The sequence below is a fragment of the Sapajus apella genome, unplaced genomic scaffold (assembly GCF_009761245.1).
Source record: "Sapajus apella isolate SASKATOON/1434 unplaced genomic scaffold, GSC_monkey_1.0 scaffold13, whole genome shotgun sequence".
NCBI classification, from domain to species: Eukaryota; Metazoa; Chordata; class Mammalia; order Primates; family Cebidae; genus Sapajus; species Sapajus apella.
In genome coordinates, this window is record NW_022436953.1 from 20825593 (window position 1) to 20845881 (window position 20289).

The 20289-nt window shown below is 52.0% G+C and overlaps 1 protein-coding gene across 2 annotated transcripts; it reads left to right on the forward strand.

Annotated features, from left to right (window-relative positions):
* Window positions 1–7: 7 nt before the first annotated feature.
* Window positions 8–6581, forward strand: EMX2 (empty spiracles homeobox 2). 2 transcript variants are annotated; one of them, XM_032281777.1, is made up of 3 exons: window positions 8–734; window positions 2697–2881; window positions 5111–6581. In XM_032281777.1, exons 1-3 carry the CDS (start codon window positions 329–331, stop codon window positions 5276–5278), a joined length of 759 nt encoding a protein of 252 aa, XP_032137668.1. In that variant the 5' UTR covers window positions 8–328; the 3' UTR covers window positions 5279–6581. The 2 variants fall into 2 exon arrangements, with proteins under 2 accessions (XP_032137668.1, XP_032137669.1); XM_032281778.1 differs by lacking the exon at window positions 2697–2881 and having other exon boundaries at window positions 5111–5214.
* Window positions 6582–20289: the final 13708 nt, after the last annotated feature.

Consider the following 20289-nt stretch of genomic DNA (forward strand, 5'->3'; position numbering starts at 1 on the left):
GAAAAAAAAAAGAAAAAATTACCCCAATCCACGCCTGCAAATTCTTCTGGAAGGATTTTCCCCCTCTCTCCAGCTTGGGCGCGTTTGGTGCAAGATTCTCGGGATCCTCGGCTTCGCCTCTCCCTCTCCCTCCCCCCTCCTTTCCTTTTTCCTTTCCTTTCCTTTCCTTTCTTTCTTCCTTTCCTCCCCCCATCCCCACCCCCACCCCCACCCCAAACAAACGAGTCCCCAATTCTCGTCCGTCCTCGCCGCGGGCAGCGGGCGGCGGAGGCAGCGTGCGGCGGTCGCCGGGAGCTGGGAGCCCAGGGCGCCCGCTCCTCGGCGCAGCATGTTCCAACCGGCGCCCAAGCGCTGCTTCACCATCGAGTCGCTGGTGGCCAAGGACAGTCCCCTGCCCGCCTCGCGCTCCGAGGACCCCATCCGTCCCGCGGCACTCAGCTACGCGAACTCCAGCCCCATAAATCCGTTCCTCAACGGCTTCCACTCGGCCGCAGCCGCCGCCGCCGGTAGGGGCGTCTACTCCAACCCGGACTTGGTGTTCGCCGAGGCGGTCTCGCACCCGCCCAACCCCGCCGTGCCAGTGCACCCCGTGCCGCCGCCGCACGCCCTGGCCGCCCACCCCCTACCCTCCTCGCACTCGCCACACCCCCTCTTCGCCTCGCAGCAGCGGGACCCGTCCACCTTCTACCCCTGGCTCATCCACCGCTATCGATATCTGGGTCATCGCTTCCAAGGTACGTGCCACGTCGCGGGACTGCAGCGCGCGGCTCCCGCCGCACCCTTCCCTGCCCCCGGCCTGCTCCGGGTGGGCGCTTGGCAAGGCCTGGGCGGAGGTTCCTACAGAGCCGGGTTGGGAAACTAGGCGGCGCGGGGCCGGGCGTGGTATCGATCCCCAGTCTCCGAATCTATGAGCGGTTTGGAGTGACGGCCTGCGGGCCGCTTGACCCTTTGGGAAGGGGTGCGACGGAGTTGTACCCCAGTGCGCTGGGATCCTAGCAGGCTGGGCTGAGCGTACCCAGCGCCGCGGAGCACAAAGCCCGCCGGGGCCCCAGGCTCCTGGTACCCTCGGAAATGTTCCCAACCGTCCTGGCTCCCAGGGACGCGGACAAGGCCCGGACGATAGGCTTGCTTTCGACTGCTTTCGACCCTGTCCTCCACCCTCTTTGCGCCCCTTCAGCCCAGACCCGCGACTTCTTGGTCTTTCACCCTCTTCTGGAGGCGAGAGGACCCTCGCGCCCCCGGAGAAAAGTATGAGATTGTTTTTTTTCTTTCCTGCTTTTCGGAGGCCTGGGGAGGGGCGGGAACCTGTGCGGGTGGAAAGCTCCAGGGCTCGGCGATCTCGCCGCGACCTGCTTAATTGGGGCACCGAGCAGTCGCAGCGGGAAGGCAGGTTCGGTCTGGTTTTTGTTTTTCTTTCTTTCTTTTTTTTTTTTAAAAAAAAAAAAAAAAAAAAAAAGAACTTGGTCAGGAAACTGTCAGAGGGAAAGATCTGTTCGGATGTTTTCATTTCCTGCGATATTTTTGATTTGTTTTTCTCTGGGTACGGGGTGGGAGGAGGAGAGTTAAAACTTCAGAAAAGGGGATGACTAATTAGTTTACTGATCGGAGTCGGCAAAAGACCTGCCTCCAGCGGCAGCGGATCAATACTCCACGGCTTGTCCATTCATTAACCCATTGCGTTCCTGCCAGAGCCTAGAGTCGGGTAGACGTCATCTCCCTCCCCATATTTTAAAAACCAAACCAAAGAAAGAAAAAAACAAAACCCCAAAAAACTTTTCACCTTTAATCCCGAACTGGGTTTGCCTGCATCCCGCCTGTACTGTCGGCTTGTTTTTCTTTGTTTGGGTTTTTGGAGAATCGATTTCCGATCCTAATGAGTAAACCCAAAACTCTGAGGCTTTGCTCGAAAAGTTTAGGGCTACCCTTCCTCATTTTCTGTCAGTCATGCCTAGGGTCCCCCCACCAGACCCGGAGCCGCTGGGATCTTCCTGCGTTTCAGACTGTCACCGCGGTGTCTGCAACTCGGTAACCCCCCGGGTTTCGATCCGTTTGCTCGCGTTTCTCTTCTAGTTCTCCGGAGCCGGGAGCCCGGGAGCCGAGTTCTCGAGAGGCAGCAGGGGCTGTGGCCCCGCACACTCGCCGGCGAGATTTCTGCCCCGACCTGGCCGCAATGACTTTCCCGGCCTCTGTACTTTTCCGGAGGGGCAACAAAACAAATAATTTAAAAATAAATCTCTGAGAAAACTGTGGAGAGCAGCCCGCCGCCTTTCCACCCTGGGTCAAAGTTCCCCGAGAGGTTAGAAAGCAGAGAAAGTCGTTTCTTTGGGCTGTGGGCGCCAATCGCCCGGCCAGGCTCTGCGGCTCCCTCCCCTGCCCCTAGCGCCTAGCAAGGGGGTGGCGAGGCCCGCGGCGCCAGCGCGGCTGGGGAGCCCGCCGAGGTCAGGAGCCTGGGGACTGGCCCCGCCGGGGCAGCTGTTGGCTGGGTGCCGCACAGGTGGAGCCCCGGCGTGCCGGGCAGGACAGCTGGGCCGACGTCCCCTTCGGGCACCCTCGGGAGGACCATTGGCCCCAGCAGGTCGAGCGGCGCGGGCTCTGAGAAGGCCCTGAGCGCGGTGCTGCGCCAGTCCGGCTCGGGAGAAGTGCGTGGCTGCGGTAGGAGCGGCCTCGCTAATGGGACTTCTGCTGTGCCTCCGCAGGGAACGACACTAGCCCCGAGAGTTTCCTTTTGCACAACGCGCTGGCCCGAAAGCCCAAGCGGATCCGAACCGCCTTCTCCCCGTCCCAGCTTCTAAGGCTGGAACACGCCTTTGAGAAGAATCACTACGTGGTAGGCGCCGAAAGGAAGCAGCTGGCACACAGTCTCAGCCTCACCGAAACTCAGGTGAGTGCGCCCCGGGGGCAAGGAACCCATGTAGGCGTGCGCCCCCACCCCGAATCTGGCTCCCAAGCCCGTCAAGAGCACGGAGCTCTGTGAGGGCCTTCTGCACAGGTCCTGGTAGCTGGTTCCACGCCTGGGCTCGGGATTTGCGTCTCAGGGTGCTTGGCTTTGTTGGGCTCCAGAAAGGGGCTGTAAGTGCCAACCTGCCCTAGGTTCTGGGGAAAGGCGCCGAGTTGTTTCTCTGTCCAGTGGGCATGTCCTGGCTAAGACATCCCCGCACTTCTGGTGAGACTTTTGGCGACAGTGTGACTACCCTGCTGGGGTCCAGGAAGCTGGAGAGCACAGTGGGGTTTCTGGGTGTTTGGGGCTGGAGGCTGGTAAGGACCAGATGTGGGTTAAAGACAAGTTCTGAGCGACTGCTAGCCCGTGGCTCACACGGTCGGCTCGAGTGACTTCCCTGAAGATGGGAGATCAGAAGGTGGAGGCCAAGCGTCCGGTGTGTACCCTACATCAGAGAAATACAGCTGGGAGGCTGCAGAGAGGGTCTGCCTCAGGGCACAGGCCTTCTGCACAGCAGGGTCCCAGGGCGGGCCTGGCTTGGGTTTAGCCCAGGGCGGGGAGGGGGCTTAGGACTACAGTAGGCGCTACTGTACACGGAGCCGCAGGGCGGGGTCAAAGTTCCCAGTAAACAGTAACGTTTTCGGGCAGATTAAGTTGTAACACTTTTCTGGGCAGCGCAGAAAGGTCAAGGCTTTTGTTTTAAAACGCGTTCCCCACCCTAAAACCGAGGAGGGCCTGGCGGGTTTGTGCGGAGCCCGGCCCCAGGCGCGGCCCGGCTGATTTCTCCTGGACAGCCGAGGCGGCGGTGGTCTTTGTCCGCCTCGCTGCCCACGCTGCCTGGAGTCTTTGTGTGCGTGTCAAGCCCCGAGCGCACCGACGCGCGCCTTGGGCCAGCGCCGGGGAGAAATGAACCGTCCTCCCCCTCAATTAGCAAATTCAAAGCAAATTAAATTCAGCCTTGTTCCCGCTCAGCTTTTTCGCGGAGCACTTTGGGGGACTGGGGCATTTCGGGAGAGCAAGTAGGGACGACCAACGGCCTCAAAGGAGGGAATGGAGTGAACCCCAGGGGTCTAGGGACTGACACTGGGCTGGGGTACTGTTATCCAGATAGGACAGGCGTTGTGGGGGGTGGGAATCAGAAGTGCAGTCACGCCACCTCCCTTACCTGTACCCCACTGCTGGGAAGCTTGGACTGTGTTACTGTCTTGCGGCTGAATGAGGACCCACCACTCAGCTTTCCCAGGGGGCCATGGGATGGCAGCCGACTCCCACCTTATTGCTCCTGAGACCTCTCGCAGCCACTCTGGTGAGGCCAGGCCTCCAGCCCCACCCTGGTGGGAAGTGGTGGGACTGGGGTCTGAGGTTGTGTGACCAGCAGCCTGTTCCGGGGCTTCTTAGGAGGAGGGAAGGGCGGCTTGCAGTCACCTCCCCTCCTGTTACGTTCTCTCTTACTTTCTGTGTAACCCACGGTCTTTCAGAAGCTTTCAGTTTTGAACCCATTTTCCTAGCTATAAAGGTACAGTGGGTTGGTCTGTAGGCCTGCACATTCCACCGTCTCTCCTGGCCTCCTCCAGCCCCATTCTCTTCCTGTTCACCTGTGAGAGTCCCCTGCACAGAGGACGCAGCGCAGGCAAACCCTGATGGCCTACCCAGGGCCGCGCCATGAAGAGAAGACGCTATATTTAGGAAATGCCGCCCAGATCAGCAGAAAATAGAAAGAACATTGGGCCCTCAGGGAAGCTGTAGCAGCCGCGGGCCAAAGTCTCTCTTGCACTCGCTTGCTGGAGGGAGTTAGGGACACGTCTCTTTTTATTTTTAATCATTTATTATTTTTGTAGGGGCTTCCCATGCTTTGCAAGGCTTGGCTCTCAGCGGCATCTAGGTGCCCTGTGCAGGGCCAGGAGAGAAGGGGCTCAGTGAGCCCCAGGCCTTGGGGAAAGGTTCCTCAGGAAGGCTCAGAAAGGCAGGGAGCCAGGCTTCTTCTGCACCGTGCACTAGGGGCCGGCTCCCTGAGAGCAGGCCTTGGGGAGGCTGTGCCTTAGGACGAGCATCTAAGGGGCTGGGTCTTTGCTGAGTCTGGGACTGGAGTCTGGGCTGCGTGAAGGAATCAGGCAGTTGGCTTCTAGAAGGATCCTGTGAAAGAACTAACTCGCATCTGCCTCTCACCCTCAGGTAAAAGTATGGTTTCAGAACCGAAGAACAAAGTTCAAAAGGCAGAAGCTGGAGGAAGAAGGCTCAGATTCTCAACAAAAGAAAAAAGGGACGCACCATATTAACCGGTGGAGAATCGCCACCAAGCAGGCAAGTCCGGAGGAAATAGACGTGACCTCAGATGATTAAAAACACAAATCTAACCCCACAGAAACGGACAACATGGAGCAAAACAGAGACAGGGAGAGGTGGAAAAGGAAAAAATACCTACAAAACAAAAACCGCATACACGTTCACCGAAAAAGGGTGAGGGAATCGGAGGGAGCAGCGGCATTCCGCGAAGACTTTGGACAGCAAGGGCACAGGGTCCCAACCTGAGGCCGCGCCAAGAGGGCAGAGGATGGAGGCTCCTTCATCAACAAGCGACCCTCCTCTAAAGAGGCAGCTGAGTGAGTGAGTGAGTGAGACAGAGAGAAGGAGAAAGAGGGAGGGAGAGAGAGAAAGAGAGAGAGCGAGCTGAACGTGCACTCTGACAAGGGGAGCTGTCAGTCAAACACCAAACTGGGGAGACGAGATGATTGGCAGGTATTCCGTTTATCACAGTCCACTTAAAAAATGATAATGATGATGATAAAAAAAACCCAACCCAACCAAGCACCGGACTTTTTTTTTTCACTTCGCAGCGTTTTTCCCCCATGATCTTTAAAAACAATTAGTAACAACAAACGAAAATTCCATATCTAGCCCCATCCCACACCTGTTTCAAAACCTTGAATTGCATGTAGCAGTTGATGGGCGAATGGTGTTTAAAGACCGAAAATGAATTGTAATTTTCTTTTCCTTTCAAAGACAAGTCCTGTGTGCTTTTAATTTTGATTATTTTTTTCAAGAAATGTGCAGTCTGTAAACACTTTTTGATACGTTCTGATGTCAAAGTGATTGTGCAAGCTAAATGAAGTAGGCTCAGCGATAGTGGTCCTCTTACAGAGAAACGGGGAACAGGACGACGGGGGGCTGGGGGCGGTGGGGGAGGGTGCCCACAAAAAGAGTCAGGGCTTGTACTGGAAAAAAAAAACCCTAAATTAATTATATTTCTTGGACATTCCCTTTCCTAACATCCTGAGGCTTAAAACCCTGACATAAACTTCTCCTTTTAGTGGTTGGAGAAATTGGCCGAGTTCAACCATTCACTGCAATGGCTGTTACAAACTTTAAATCTATCTATGGCAAAACCTGAAGGACTGTAGTTAGCGGGGATGATGTTAAGTGTGGCCAAGCACACGGCAGCAAGTTTTCAAGCACTGAGTTTCTATTCCAAGATCATAGACTTACTAAAGAGAGTGACAAATGCTTCCTTAATGTCTTCTATACCAGAATGTAAATATTTTTGTGTTTTGTGTTAATTTGTTAGAATTCTAACACACTATATACTTCCAAGAAGTATGTCAATGTCAATATTTTGTCAATAAAGATTTATCAATATGCCCTCAGAGTAGTCGTCTTGGGAAATTGAAGTGGATCTTTAAAAATGTATCACAGTAATTTGAGTGTGGTCCTTCCCCAACTAGGCTCAAGAAACTCAGGCTCCTCACCCACAAAAGGGCCAAATTGATGGATTCTCAGGCATTTTAAAGAAAGATGAGGGTGGAGAAGGGAGATTAGGAAAACTTAAGTCCTTCAGAAAAGGGATGGGAGAAAAGTTTTCCAGCCAGAACTTTGCCCCTTGTATGCCCTACTGAGGGAGTTTAGTTTGAACTTCAGGTTAAAATGCTTACTTTTCTTAACCTCTGGTTATTAAAAAACAAAACAAAACAAAACACTGGACATATAGTTACACATTGAAGACTATTCTCCCAGAATATTGGGGAAAACAGGTAGCAGAATCAGAATCTTGCAACTTCTAAATTTTCTGACCTTAAACCCCAAAGTACAAGGCATGCTTTTCCTTCCTTTCCTTCTCACCCTGGCTCAAATCTGCCGAAGGTGATGGGACGAGCCCCAGGACCTCAGCAGCCTTATAAGGCAAGCATTCTGAGAAACCTTCAACTCTTAATTTTAACATTAAAGAAAAAGTTGTAATCAGACTTGGAGGAAACTTAGCTTTTTTCCCTCCCTCCATCCCCCTTCTGGGGGTACGAGGTTGTTTTTGCATGCTTCATTTGCTTCTTATCCTGATAGGCTGCATTAATCAGTTTTATTTCCATTGATAGAGAAACCTCGTCTGTTCTGTTCGAGCTACAAAGCGTCCTGCGAGCTTTTGTGAAAGTGCAAATCAGTTTAAGCAATTATCATACCAGGAATATGAAGGGGAAAGACGAGGCCTTGCCCAGTGGTCTCCTTTAATCTCTTAATCCACGGATCCAGGGGGGCTGCCTGGACATAATTTAGGACAATCTCCCCACCCTTTACACTGTGATAAGGCCAAGTTACAATGCAGGGCAAAAATACAAGCTTTGTTAACATCCTGCCTTGAAAAGTTAAGATTAGACATTCCGTGCACGTGTGGGGACTATAGGGCACTATGGAAATTTTTTCTTTCTTTTTTTCCTCCTCTTCTCTAAAGTAGAATTCATGCTCCATCTCTTTCTCCCCATCTCTGCCTGTCTCCCCCCGCCCCTCTTTTCTCCCATCTCTGTCCCTCTGTAGAAACCTGGCTGGTCATAGCGCATTTTCACACAGACCCCTCTTGGAAGGTGTGTGTGCTGTGGGGGGGATACTTCTCTGCCAGGAGTTGCTGGGGGAGGAGGGAGACAGGGTGGCCTCGAGAGTCCTGGGCTTGCCTCTCACAGGGACAGGTGCACCTGGGGGTGTCCTGGAAACTCTTGTGGGGCTTCCAGGTGCTTTGACAGTACGACCCCCCACCCCCGCCCGTGACCACGAGCTGTCTCAAGTGCTTTGCAGTCTGTACTCCTGCAAGGCACCTTCTTCTCCTCAAGTACAAATTACCTTTTCCTTCCACTCGCCTTCCGAGACCCATAATACCTCAAACACCGAGCGCAGTCCCCTTAAAATTCAGAATGGTCTGTCTAGAAAAAAATTTTCCGTCTTAATAAAAGGTTCATTTCTGCCGAAATTGTATACTTGATATTTTTTAAGCACAAGAAAAGGGGGCTGGTGGTGAAGATTTATATTATTTTATTTTTGGTAAACGTCCTATATAGTGTAACAGCAATAAAATCATCAGAGAATACTATTAGCTTTGAGAAAAAAAAAAAAAAAAACTAAAAGCTTTATTACAAACCAAGCTTTGAAAATAGGGGGGATTAGGCGGCTGAAAGGGTCCCACAATGGTAAGAAGAAAAGGTTTCATGCTAATGAGGTTAATGCCCTTTGTATCTCAGGCCTCCACATCTTCATTACGCGCTATCTCCGGCTGCACGGAGCGGCTCAGAGAGCCGCAATCCACTCCAACGCCCCCCTTCCCGGCCCAAAGAAGGATTTGATAGCAGCTCTGTTCAAACTAGATAATTATATCTTTTCAAGTCGGAATTAAGATAAAGAAAGTGAAGCAGAGGCGGCTCGCCTTGATCCACTGCAAACAAATTTGGCGCACTTTCGAGTCCTTCCTCCGCCTCAAAAAGGCAGGACAGTCAGCTTATTAGCCGCTCGTTTGCTTTATTAATTCATCTATTTAAAGTGGCAGGATTAGAGCGTCTAATGTGGACGCGGGCTGCCGTGGCGCTGAGGAATATAAATATTTGCGAGATGCCATCCCACGATGACTATCTGGGCGTGGGGCGCGGGGCAGGGTGCGCGTGTGCCCTGCCTTTGCGTTCCATTCGCACTGTGCGCATGCTGGGCTGCACAGGCGGATGTGGGAGCCATGTGCCCCAGGTCTATGTGCCCCTTCGTGCTACATGGGTGCCAGGCCTGGATGCTCAGGGGCAGGGCTCGATGGGCACCGTAGGTCAGGTTCTGACCTCTTCCTGCGACACGGCGGACTGTATGCACGTTGCCATAGGGTCCTGCCTGTGACCCCGAATGGGGGTGTAGAATACAAGTTTGACCCATGCTCCGTTTGCTTGTTAATTACTTGTGGACCTTCCCTGTGGGACCCCTTGGCCAAGTGGATGCTCGGGAGAAGTACGTGTTCTCCGTTTGCGTTGCCCTGAGAGCGTCAAATGGAATCTACCGCGCTCGTGTGCCGTTGCTGCGTCCTCCTGTGAGGAACACGTGGGTTCCGTGTGCATTTCTCGCGGAGGCGCCAGAAAGTCCTAGGGAGAAGCCTTCGACCTCCGAACTTCCTGGCTCTAGTTCTGGGTGTCCAGTGCTCCAAGCTCCCTCTGGCTCTGCTCCTGGCAGGCAAGCCGAGCAGAAGCAGGCGCGTTGGCTGCGGCCCGGAACCTGCCGGGCCACTTTTGTGCGAGGGGCGGATTGTGGCAGCCTGAGAGCCGCGCCAGGCGGGCCAGGCAGAAAGGGGGCTCGGGCCTGCGCGCGGCTTTGCAAACCTCGGCTCCTCCCCGTCCCCGCCTCGAGTCGTAGGGAACAAAGTCTGGGATGTGCAGGCCGGTTGGGGAGGGGCTCTGGCAACTCGGAGGCCTGGCCCGGGGCCCCGCTCCGTGTTGGGGGTTTGAGGGCTAGGTGGCCAACAGGTGGGCCGTTGCAAATCGCTATATGGCTGGCAGGGTGAGTGAGGGTCTGTTCTTGCGTGTTTGTACAGGGTGAATAAAGTAGTTTGTAGTATAATGGTATTTGTGTGGATTGTGGAATAGAATTTTGAGTCACAGCAAGGACTTTAATCATTTGTGTCAGTGCTAATTGTTTGAGTAAGTTAAAGGCTGCAGAGGCCGGGGCTCCTTATGCAGATTGGGTCAAGATGTCTAGCTGTCCTTGTGCGTCTAGATTGCTTTGAGTTAGGGCCAGCACGTGTGAGGCTGTAGAGTGCCTCCGACGGTGTGGAAATGCAGTTTATGGAATTTGTGTGCCACGGTCTGGTTGCACAGTGTGTCTGTGAATCGTCCGGAGTTGTGCATCTCAGAGGATGGGGGTGGCCTCGGTGTGTGTGGCTTGTGGGGGCGTTTCTCCGGGTTTGGGTTGGGGGGGGTCCCTTGATGGATGTCCATGCCCAGCCCTAGGGTAGCATCTGTGTGTCTTGGGATCGAGGTGTGTGTGTCTAGGGAGGAGGCTTGGGCTGGGGTGTTGTTCCCGCAGCGCTCCACTAGCTCCGGAGTTGGGCAAACAACAGCCGTTTTGTGTAACCGCGCATTTTTCTAGACCAATCTTTATTATTCCAGCAATCAGCGCTTGAATTACTGGGGCGCCGCCTCAGAGCAGCCGCGGGCCGGGCGGCAGAGGATGCCGGCCTCCAGCGTCGGGGGACCGCTCCCGAAAGCCGAGCGGCTCGGCGGGGCCGCTCGCGCCTCTTCCGCAGCTTCCGGCCCGGGTCCTCTGCTCGGCCACCGTTTTTTCTTGCCCCAGCCGGCCCGGTAGCCAGGGGAAAGTGGGAGTTTTGAGAACCCTCTGACCCCAGCCGTGACCCGTCTCCGGGAGGCGGCTTCTCCCGCGTGACCAGGTGCGCCAGGAAACTCTAGGCGGCGCCACGCCTGAAAGCGCAAGGTCCATTCATCAGCCGCGCCCCAGCGTCTAATTGGCCTTTTGTTTATTAGTGTCTGTTGCCCTGCAGGGGGTCTCCGGAGAGCCCGGGAGCTGCAAGTCGGGGTGCTGGAAGCGGGCAGAGGATCTGCGCCCAGGGCTGGGGTCCGCGTAGGGCAGAGGAGCGTCGCACTCCTTGGAGGGGGCGCCAGAGCGAGCCAAAGATCGCGCCCACGTGCGGGGATGCGCGCCTGGAGGCTGGACTCCGAGTGTCGCGGCCTGGTCCTGCCAGCTGTCAAGGTCCCAGGCTTCGCTACTGCCCCCACCTCCACCTGCAGACCGAGCCCGCGCCTTCCCTCCACACTCTCAGGATTTCAGACCCGCCTTCCTGCCTCTCCTAGGTTCCCGGCCCAGGCGCTTGCCTTGTGGCTGGGTTCCGCTCACGTCCCGCGGTTCTTCGTTCTTCCTGCTTCGAGTTCATTCGTCCTGGCTCCGCGGCTTACCCCAGGAAGTAAGCTCCCCGTTTGCTTTGGGTCTCCCTCCCTAAACACCAACCGCATTGTGGAGCCAGCATCCTGCTTCTCTGAGTGGTGTGACTGAGAGAATGTTTTTGGCAAGGCAGGGAGAGAGGGGTTGCCTGACTCTTCAAGGGATCAGACGCAGCACTCAAAATTCCACCTTCCTCATCAAGTCAAACCCCACTTTCCGATCCCTATCTCTGACCCAGCGTTCAGTCTCTACATTGAGCCTTGCCATCCTCCTCCCTAGCCCACACTTACTGCCCCTCTTCACACTCCCAAGAGACAGCGCAGAAGGGAAGACTCCATTCCCAGCACAGGCACAAAGGCCAACATGCACCTGGAGGTCCCGGAGGTGCTTGGGATGGGTATGGGGTCTCATTTGGAAAATGACTTGAGGAGGATCGGTCTCGCCTGGTAGTGGCCTGGCTGCCGGCAACGTCCGGATGGCTGGGCCTCAGCTTGGCCCCAGACGTGCCCTGCTCCCAGCCAGCTCTAGGCCCTATATATAGCACGGGTCTCCATAGCCCTGGCTGGACCCTGACGTCAGAAAGAACTTGATCTTGCCTGCTTCACTCCTGCTTCTGAAACTGATCCTTGAAATGAGAGAACAGACTCTACACAATTCCCATGGCCTTGACATAAGGTACAGCGATAAATATACACCACTAATGAGCAATTACCATATAATCACCTTCCAATTAGCTCGCATAATGATGAATTAAACATTCTAGCAGGCGGGATTAGGTTTCTTACTTTGTATATTATTTACGAAGGCTATAGCTTCTGCAAAGAACCAAATATCAAATTAGATGGGGGAATTTTCACTTGGGGGTAATTATGCATTCAGGCCAGCATCTGTGTTCTGGTCACTTATCAACTGAGGCCTCCTGCAAGGTGCTGACCAGTGCGTTTGGGTGTTTATTTTCTTTTTTTTCCTTCTCTCTCTTTAGGTTACCGTTGCCTTTTCTTTTTCCTTTTACTACCCTGGCCCCAGGGTGAGAGGCTGGGAACACGGAGGTGGGGAACTAGGCGGGGTTTTGGGGAGGAACCTCAGGCATCAGGCCCTTTCTTTCTGGCCCCATTTGCTTGGCCCTTGTTCCTGTTTCTCTCCAGCCCAGGAAGGATGCCTGAGCAATCGGCTCCACACAGCTACCCAGCACAGGGCCAGGGCGGCTGCCCACTCACCTTATGCCACAGGTTTCCTCCCATTGCACGTGGCACCGCCGCCCGACCTTCCTTAGGCCCCCTCGGGGCTTCAGTGCTGTCGATTCCAACTTTTATCTCCTCTCCCACCCCAGTAACAGGGAGAGAAAGGATACAGGAAGTAGGGAAACCAATGACAAACCTCCACATCGCCTGCAGCCACCTCTCTTGTTCGGAAATGAATTTTGGCAAGAGATTAGTTCCTAATCTGATCTAACGCTGCTGACATTTGGGAAGAAGATGAAAATGGCAGCTCAATTTCATTCTGAAACAGGGTCACTTCGCAGGGCTCTGCTCTCCAGGGAATGTGGATGCCCCTCCCCTCCCCTAAAACGGAAGAGCTGGAGGGGCAGCCATGCCAGGAACTGCCCATCCCCAGGGCAGCCAGAGCCCCTGGGCCCTAGGCCTGTCTGCGGTTGAATGGTGGGAGTGGAGGGAGGCTGTCTGGGCTGGGGCCATTGCCTCTGTCCTCTGCTGTCTGCCTTCAGGGCACTGTGCTTGCCCACAGACAGGGACTCCTGGACCCCCATAGAAGACTCTTTAGGCTAGAGAAACTCTTTCTTGTAGGGGGTCTCTGGGGAAGGTAAGAAATGTTCAGGAGTCACCAAATGGAGTAATTAAAGGAAGATGTCCCCAGGGCCTGTGGGGTACTTTCCTCTGTACTTCCTGGGTAAGTAAAAGCACAGATAGGTCTGGGTGGCTGGTATTGGTTGAGGGTCTGGCTTATTTGGAAGCCATGAGTCTGGAGAAGCTGCTCTGGCACTTGGCTCCATGAGGCTGCAAGGTCTTGGAAGGTAGGAACCAGGACTTCCTGGAGGTGGAGCTCTCCCTTTCTCTACACTTCCCCACTTTACCCCAGACACACGCTCACCCACTGCAGACCCAAGAGGTGGGTGGGCCATGTTCTTGGTCACCTAGCAGAGCCCACCATCTCCAGCCTTTGTCCTCAACTGGGACTACTCTGGCAGTGACCTCATCCTGGGTCAGGTGAGAGAGGGCAGGTAAGTCAGTTGTTGGGGGACCTATGTGGTCACTGGATCTTGTTCCTGAGGGATCAGGCACTTCTGAGGCCTTGTCTCTGGGGTGCAGGTCCTGGGATGGGGGTTGAAGGCATCATCATCAGCTCAGGTCAAGGCCAAGCAGGAGAATCTGTGCTTGGGTCCCTAGGAAGGAGTGTGCTAATGAAGAGAGTTCTGTGCCATGTACCTCGCATGCTGGTTGCTGCATATGTATGAGTGTCTGTACCTGAATATTGCTGTATAGCATGCAGCTTTGAACCTGTGGATCACACACATGTGTGTAAGTGTGCATGTGACCATGAAGGTTGGGGTTGCTGTAACCCATACTGTATCTTTGTGCCGCTTAGAAAGAGGCATCCCTTCTTCTAAGTGGAAGGCATCCCTTCCTCTCCTGTGGCTTGTCAAGTGGCATGTGAGCTGGATTTCAGCAGAGCACCCCCTTCACCCAACCTTTTGGCCAGACTTCTAAGCAGTGCACAATTTCGAGTCCATAAACTCAAACTCTGGTGGAAAGGTCTGTGTGTCGGGTGTGGTATTATCCAAGGCCACTCTATTATTGAGAATCAGCTTTATTCCTAGGAGTCCCTCCTTCAGTGGTGGCATCTAGCTGGGGACTACCCCTTGCCCCCTTTGCAGTACGGAGGACCTGAAGAGCAACAGCCACCACCATCTGGGACACTTTAGCCTGAACAGCATGCAAGCCTGGTTAACACAGGTACATTTGCACTTGTGAGTGGGGCTGAGTAACAGTACATGTATATGGATAGACGTTTGGAAGTGTGAATACTTGTGTGTGTGAATGTAGGTGAGCACAGGTGTGACCATGGAAGGGGAGAGGGCATGACTGAGCATGTTTGTGGGAGCTACAGTGAGGTGCATGGTTGGGGGTGCAGCTGGCTTCTCTGTGGTGGCTCCCCCAGCCTCACACATGCATAGCCTCCCTTCAGCCAGAGTGGTCTGCTTCCTGACGGGCTCACTGCCATTCCTGTCCTTGACCCAGTCTAAATGACTGCAATTATGGCCTTCCATGAAAGCCAGAAGTGGTGTCTACTACTGCAGATCACTTCAAGTGGAAGGCCACTGCTTCGTTAAGTAAATGGCACCATGTTGACTCCACTGTCTTCTGTACTTGCTGTTTAGGGGCAGCACAAAGGGACGTAAGCAGCTACAAGGACATTTGGGATGGTGGTGTCATTCAGGGTTTATGGAAAGCCAGAGCCTTTAAAGGCCCCCCTTCTCTGCTCACACCCTATGGCACCCCACAACCTGCTTCCCGCTCAATTCTTGAGTTTTAATAGCTGAAAAGGAGACTTTATTTAGAATATACTGAGTATGCTACCGATCACATCCTCTTGTCAGCCTTAGGAGGGTAGAGAAAGAGAGCATGTGTGGGCCTGTGTGTACACATATGAGGTAGGGGTGTGTGTGTGTGTGTGTGTGTGTGTGTGTGTGTGTACCAGTGATCTAAGCCCATCAGCTGTTCATGGAAACCCCAGGAAGAGTAATCTCTAGAAGGGTCACTTGGTTCTTTGCCCCAGGGAAGGGAATAGGTGAGCCAGGATTCTCTGGGAATCTAGCACCCAAGCCTCATGTTCATTTTGGAAGCTCTCTCCCCACCTCTGGCCCTGGGTTAGATTGCAGGCCAACCCATGGGCAGAGTAAAGAGCCATTGCTTCTGCATCAAATGCCTACTCTGTGCCAGCACTGCATGAACATTACAGCTGTCTGCCCCCTACCCGTCAGGCCCTAGTTACCTGCCCTCCCTGCTCACTGCTTTCTGGCTTCTCTTTCTATTGCAGACCAGTGGGTGATGGCAAGCATTTGGGGAGGGAGCAGACCTTGTGCTAGTTCCTTTCTGGCCTCATGACTTGCTCTCTCGTCCTGGTGAAAGGAACCAAGCCAATGGGTGTAGAGGTTTCATTATAAAGAGACAGGACCCAGCATAGCCCTGTCCTGAACCTTCCTGCTCCCTGTATGATTGTGATTTTCACCCATATCTACATGTCTGCTTGCTTGAGGCCAAGGAGGTGGCTGTGCCCAGGAAGTGTGGAATGTTTTTTCCCTGAGCCCTGTACCATCTCTGAACCAACCTTCCTTCTTTCCTTCCTTCCTTCCTTCCTCCCTCCCTCCCTCCCTCCCTCCCTCCCTTCCTTCCTTCCTTCCTTCCTTCCTTCCTTCCTTCCTTCTTTCCATAATATTTGTTTATTTAACTTAGAGAGCTTTATTTCAGATAGAATCATTCATATGTGAAGTGACATATGTAAGATTTTATTTATTTATTTATTTATTTATTTTTGAGATGGAATCTCACTCTGTCACCCAGGCTGGGGTGCAATGGCTCAATCGCAGATCACTGCAACTTCTGTCTCCTGGGTTCAAGTGATTCTCTTGTCTCAGCCTCCTGAGTAGCTGGGATTACAGGCACATGCCATCACATGTGGCTAATTTTTATATTTTTAGTAGAGATGGGAGTTCACCATGTTGACCAGGCTGGTCTCAAACTCCTGACCTCAGGTGATCTACCCATCTTGGCCTCCCAAAGTGCTGGGATTACAGGTGTGAGCCACTGCTCCTGGCCTGTGTGAGATTAATTATTAAGTGCTGTTAGCTATAGGGAAATATTTGAAGCAATCAAAAATTTTTTTCCCATTTATTTATTTTATTGCATTTTAGGTTTTGGGGTACATGTGAAGAACATGCAAAATTGTTGCATAGGTACACACGTGGCAGTGTGATTTGCTGCCTTCCTCCCCATCACCTACATCTGGCATTTCTCCCCTTACTGTCTCTCCCCAGCTCCCCACCCACCGCCGTCCCTCCCCTATTTCCCCCCAACGGACCCCAGTGTGTAGTGCTCCCCTCCCTGTGTCCATGTGTTCTCATTGTTCAACACCCGCCTATGAGTGAGAACATGCAGTGTTTGATCTTCTGCTCTTCTGTCAGTTTGCTGAGAATGATGGTTTCCAGGTTCATCCATGTCCCTACAAAGGACCCAAACTCATCGTTTTTGATGGCTGCATAATATTCCATGGTGTATATGTGCCACATTTTCCCTATCCAGTCTATCATCGATTGGCATTTGGGTTGGTTCCAGGTCTTTGCTATTGTAAACAGTGCTGCAGTGAACATTCGTGTGCACGTGTCCTTATAGTAGAATGATTTGTAATCCTTTGGATACATACTCAGTAATGGGATGAAGCAATCAAAATGAACGTTGCTATCTGGTTGGTAATATAATTTACCCTAGGATGGGATGTTATGCAGTAGTTAAAAAGACTGAAGCATAATTTGTGTTCTAATATGGGAAGCCCTTTAAGACATGAAACTGTTAATTGATAAAAGCAAAAGGAGAGTGCATGGAATATTTTTACTATAAAAGAAATACACATGGGTGTGTATTTGTTGTGAAACTTGCTGATAATCTTTCTAGCAGGATACAAGAGGGGCTGGTGAAAGTGGATATCATGGTCCTTCTTGAATGCTATGGCATGATTTCCTCCAGTACCTGGCTGCTCCCCTCCAGACACAACTCTGTACCTCTTGAGTGATTAATGTACAGTTTACAAGGGATTCTCAGAGTGGAGCACCAGAATCCAGCTGGTCCCCTCCAGTTCTATGTAGAAGAGGACTCTCCCATCCCTTCCCTTTAGCCACCATCCTGTTAATGCAGTCCATGATGCCATTGGCTTTTTTGGCAACCAAGATATGGACAAAGTTGTAGAAGTTGGCCAGCCCAGCTTCCCCTCCACGAAAGAACCCTACAGAAGGCCCCACTGGTAGTCACGCAGCCTGGGCCTGAATGTTTCTGTGCTGAGAAGCTCTGCCTCCCATGGTTGCATAGTCTTTTCTAAAACAGTAGAGTTTTAGAATTTTCCTTGAGCTGTGGAGGACAAGTTTTACCTCTCTGGAGTTTAACCTGGAGTTGATCAGTTGCTTAAAGCACTATTTCCTTGTTTGCCTACCCACTCTGCCCATTATAATGAAGAAAATGCAAATTTATATAGCAGTAGAGTGAATAGTATAATGCATACATCTCCCATCGTCAGTAATTATGTGATGGATTGAATTGTGACCCCCCTCAAATTTATGTATTGAAATCCTCACCCCAAGTACCTCACAATGTGACCTCATTTAAAGTTGGGGGCTTTATAAAGGTAATCAAGTCAAAAAGAGATAGCTAGAGCAGGCCTAATTCAATATGACTGGTGACCTTACAAGAAGGGGAAGTTCACCTTATAAGGGATTCACCTTATAAGAAGATTACAGGTGTGATCCACAAAGCATTTGGATTACACCTATAATACCAGCACTTTGGAAAGTAGAGGCCAGAGGATCACTTGAGTTCAGGAGTTCAAGACAAACCTGGGCAGCATAGTGAGACCCTCTATCTAAAAAAATAAAAAATAAAAATAAGAAGAGAAAAGGAAGCCTGGACATAGACAGACCCAGAGGGAAAATGATGTAAAGACCCAAGGAGAAGATGGCTGTCTACAAACCCAGGCCTGGAGTAAATCCCTTCCTCAGAGGGACCAGTCCTGCTGACAACTCCAGCTTGGATTTCCAGCCTCCAGAGCTGTGAGAAAATAAATTTCTGTTATTTAAACCACACAGTCTGGTGGTTTAAACAACAGTAGCCCTAGCTTGCTAATTACAAATGATCAAGTCAAGGTCAATCTAGTTCCATCTACCCTTCCCAGTCTCTCCCCAGTCCAGGCTATTACAGAGCAGATTCCAGACATTGTATCTTGTCTTTAGTAACCATGTTAGGATGTATTGCCAACAGGATTCTTTTGAAAGCTGAGCCACAATACCATGATTGTTTAATAATTCAGCTGTCCGGGAGGTGATGCCCCACAGGATGAGCAGACACCTGTTTGGTGACTCCTGCCCAGCTGGCCTGGGCTCTGGGCTCTGCCCAGAATTCAGTCTCCACTTATCCCAAAGACAAGATCCCTGTTGGATCCAGGTAAACCAGACTCTCCAGCCCTGGCCCTGGGAAGGGTGCTCTCCTACTGGGTGGAGCCTGGTGATGCGGCCCATTTCTGGCCTTCCCACCCTTACTAGCTCTCCTGACCCAGCTCATATAAGGTATAAGGAACATTTTTAAGGTCTGTGGGTCTCATTTAACAAGATGGTCTCTGAAATTTCCAGAAACATTCCCCAAAGCAGCAAATGCGAAGTAGAACTAAAAATACATATGCAATTCTGGCTGGGCTTAGTGACTCACACCTATAATCCCAGCACTTTGGGAGGCTGAGGTGGGTGGATCACCTGAGGTCAGGTGTTCGAGATCAGCCTGCCCAACATGGTGAAACACCATCTCTACGAAAAAGACAAAAATTTGCCGGTCATGGTGGTGTGTACCTGTAATCCCAGCTACTTGGGAGACTGAGGCAGGAGAATCGCCTGAACCAAGGAGGTGGAGGTTGCAGTAAGCTGAGATCATGATACTGCACTCCAACATGGGTGACAAAAGTGAGATGCTGTTTCAAACCCACCCCCAAATATGCTATTCTTTTGTGGTCTGGGAGGGGGGAAGCTATGAAAAAACTAAATGTACCCAGAATGAAGATCTGTTACACTCATTTGAAAACCTCAAAAATAGTGGAAAGAATTGAATCAAAATAAATGAATAATATGAATGAATAAAAATCATGTTAAGAGCTTTGTCTATTGAGTGACTCTAGTATGTCATGTAACTTTCACTCATAGTCATTTCTCACATTGATACTCTAAACTAAATACCGTGAAATCATCCCCATTTTGCAGATAAAGAAATAGACCAGTTAAGTTTCTTGCCCAAGGTCTCAGAGCTGGAAAGTGCCTGAGATAATACTGGATGTGAGGTGAGTTCATGGCTTGCTTGCTTTCCTTCTCTTAAAGTAGAGCATGCTTGAGTGATTCTGTGGTCCAAGGTCTGAGCTAAGTGTTTTATGTGCATGATTTCCCAGAATCCTCACAGCAACTACATAAGGTAGGTTCTATGAACAAAACCCATTTTACAGATGAGGAGACTGAGGCTCATGAGTCACAGTCAGGGCTACAAGTGGCAGAACTAGGACTTGAACCCAAGTCTGTCTGACTCCGACATCTGGATTTTTAACCCTGAAGCCTTCATCTCTAACTTTTTGCACTTCTACTAAGTCTACTTGCTGTGGCTTTGAGACTTTCTGGTGACATCAGGAGAGAGTGGCACAGTTACAGGCCCGCATGTACCCTTCACAGGCTGTGAACATCCCAAGGTGTGACTGAGGAGGCAGCCAGGACACAGGTGAGCCCATCAGAAAACACTGGTGCCCTCCTTCCCCATGGGGAAAGGAAGACATTTGGACACTAGTTCCCTTCTTGAGAGAGTAAGGACTTCTTTTCCACAAAGGCCTCTGTGTGTGTGTGTGTGTGTGTGTGTGTGTGTGTGTGTGTGTGGTGTGTTTAGGGGGAAATGTGGATGACTCCCCCTTCCTCTGTGGGACATGAACCTTGATTTGCCAGTCTGGCTATACTATGGACATCAGCAGGACTCCACGGGTCTCAGGAGGAGGGTGTTGCTCTCTTACCTGGCGCCTTGGGTGCCTGTGGTCATGATCCTGTTCCCCTTGGGTGCCAGCAGCTTTAGCCACTACCTCCCCTGCTGTGTCACAGCACAGGTTAACCATGGGAACCAGGCCCCAGCAGGATCTGGTAGTGCAGAGTAACCAGGATAGCTGAGGCAGAACCTGGGTGGAGTTCTCACATCCTAGAGCTGCCTCCCAGAGAGGGCCCACTGTGGAGGAACCCACAGGGAGGGTTAGCCTGGGATTGTCGTCCTAGTCACTCTCTGAACACTCCCAGATGGCTCTTTCTAAGGTTCCTGGCATGCAGGTTGCTTCCAAGGAGCAGCTAGCTAGCCAGGCTGCCTTCCACTGTTCTGGGCTGCTGGGGGGGGCGG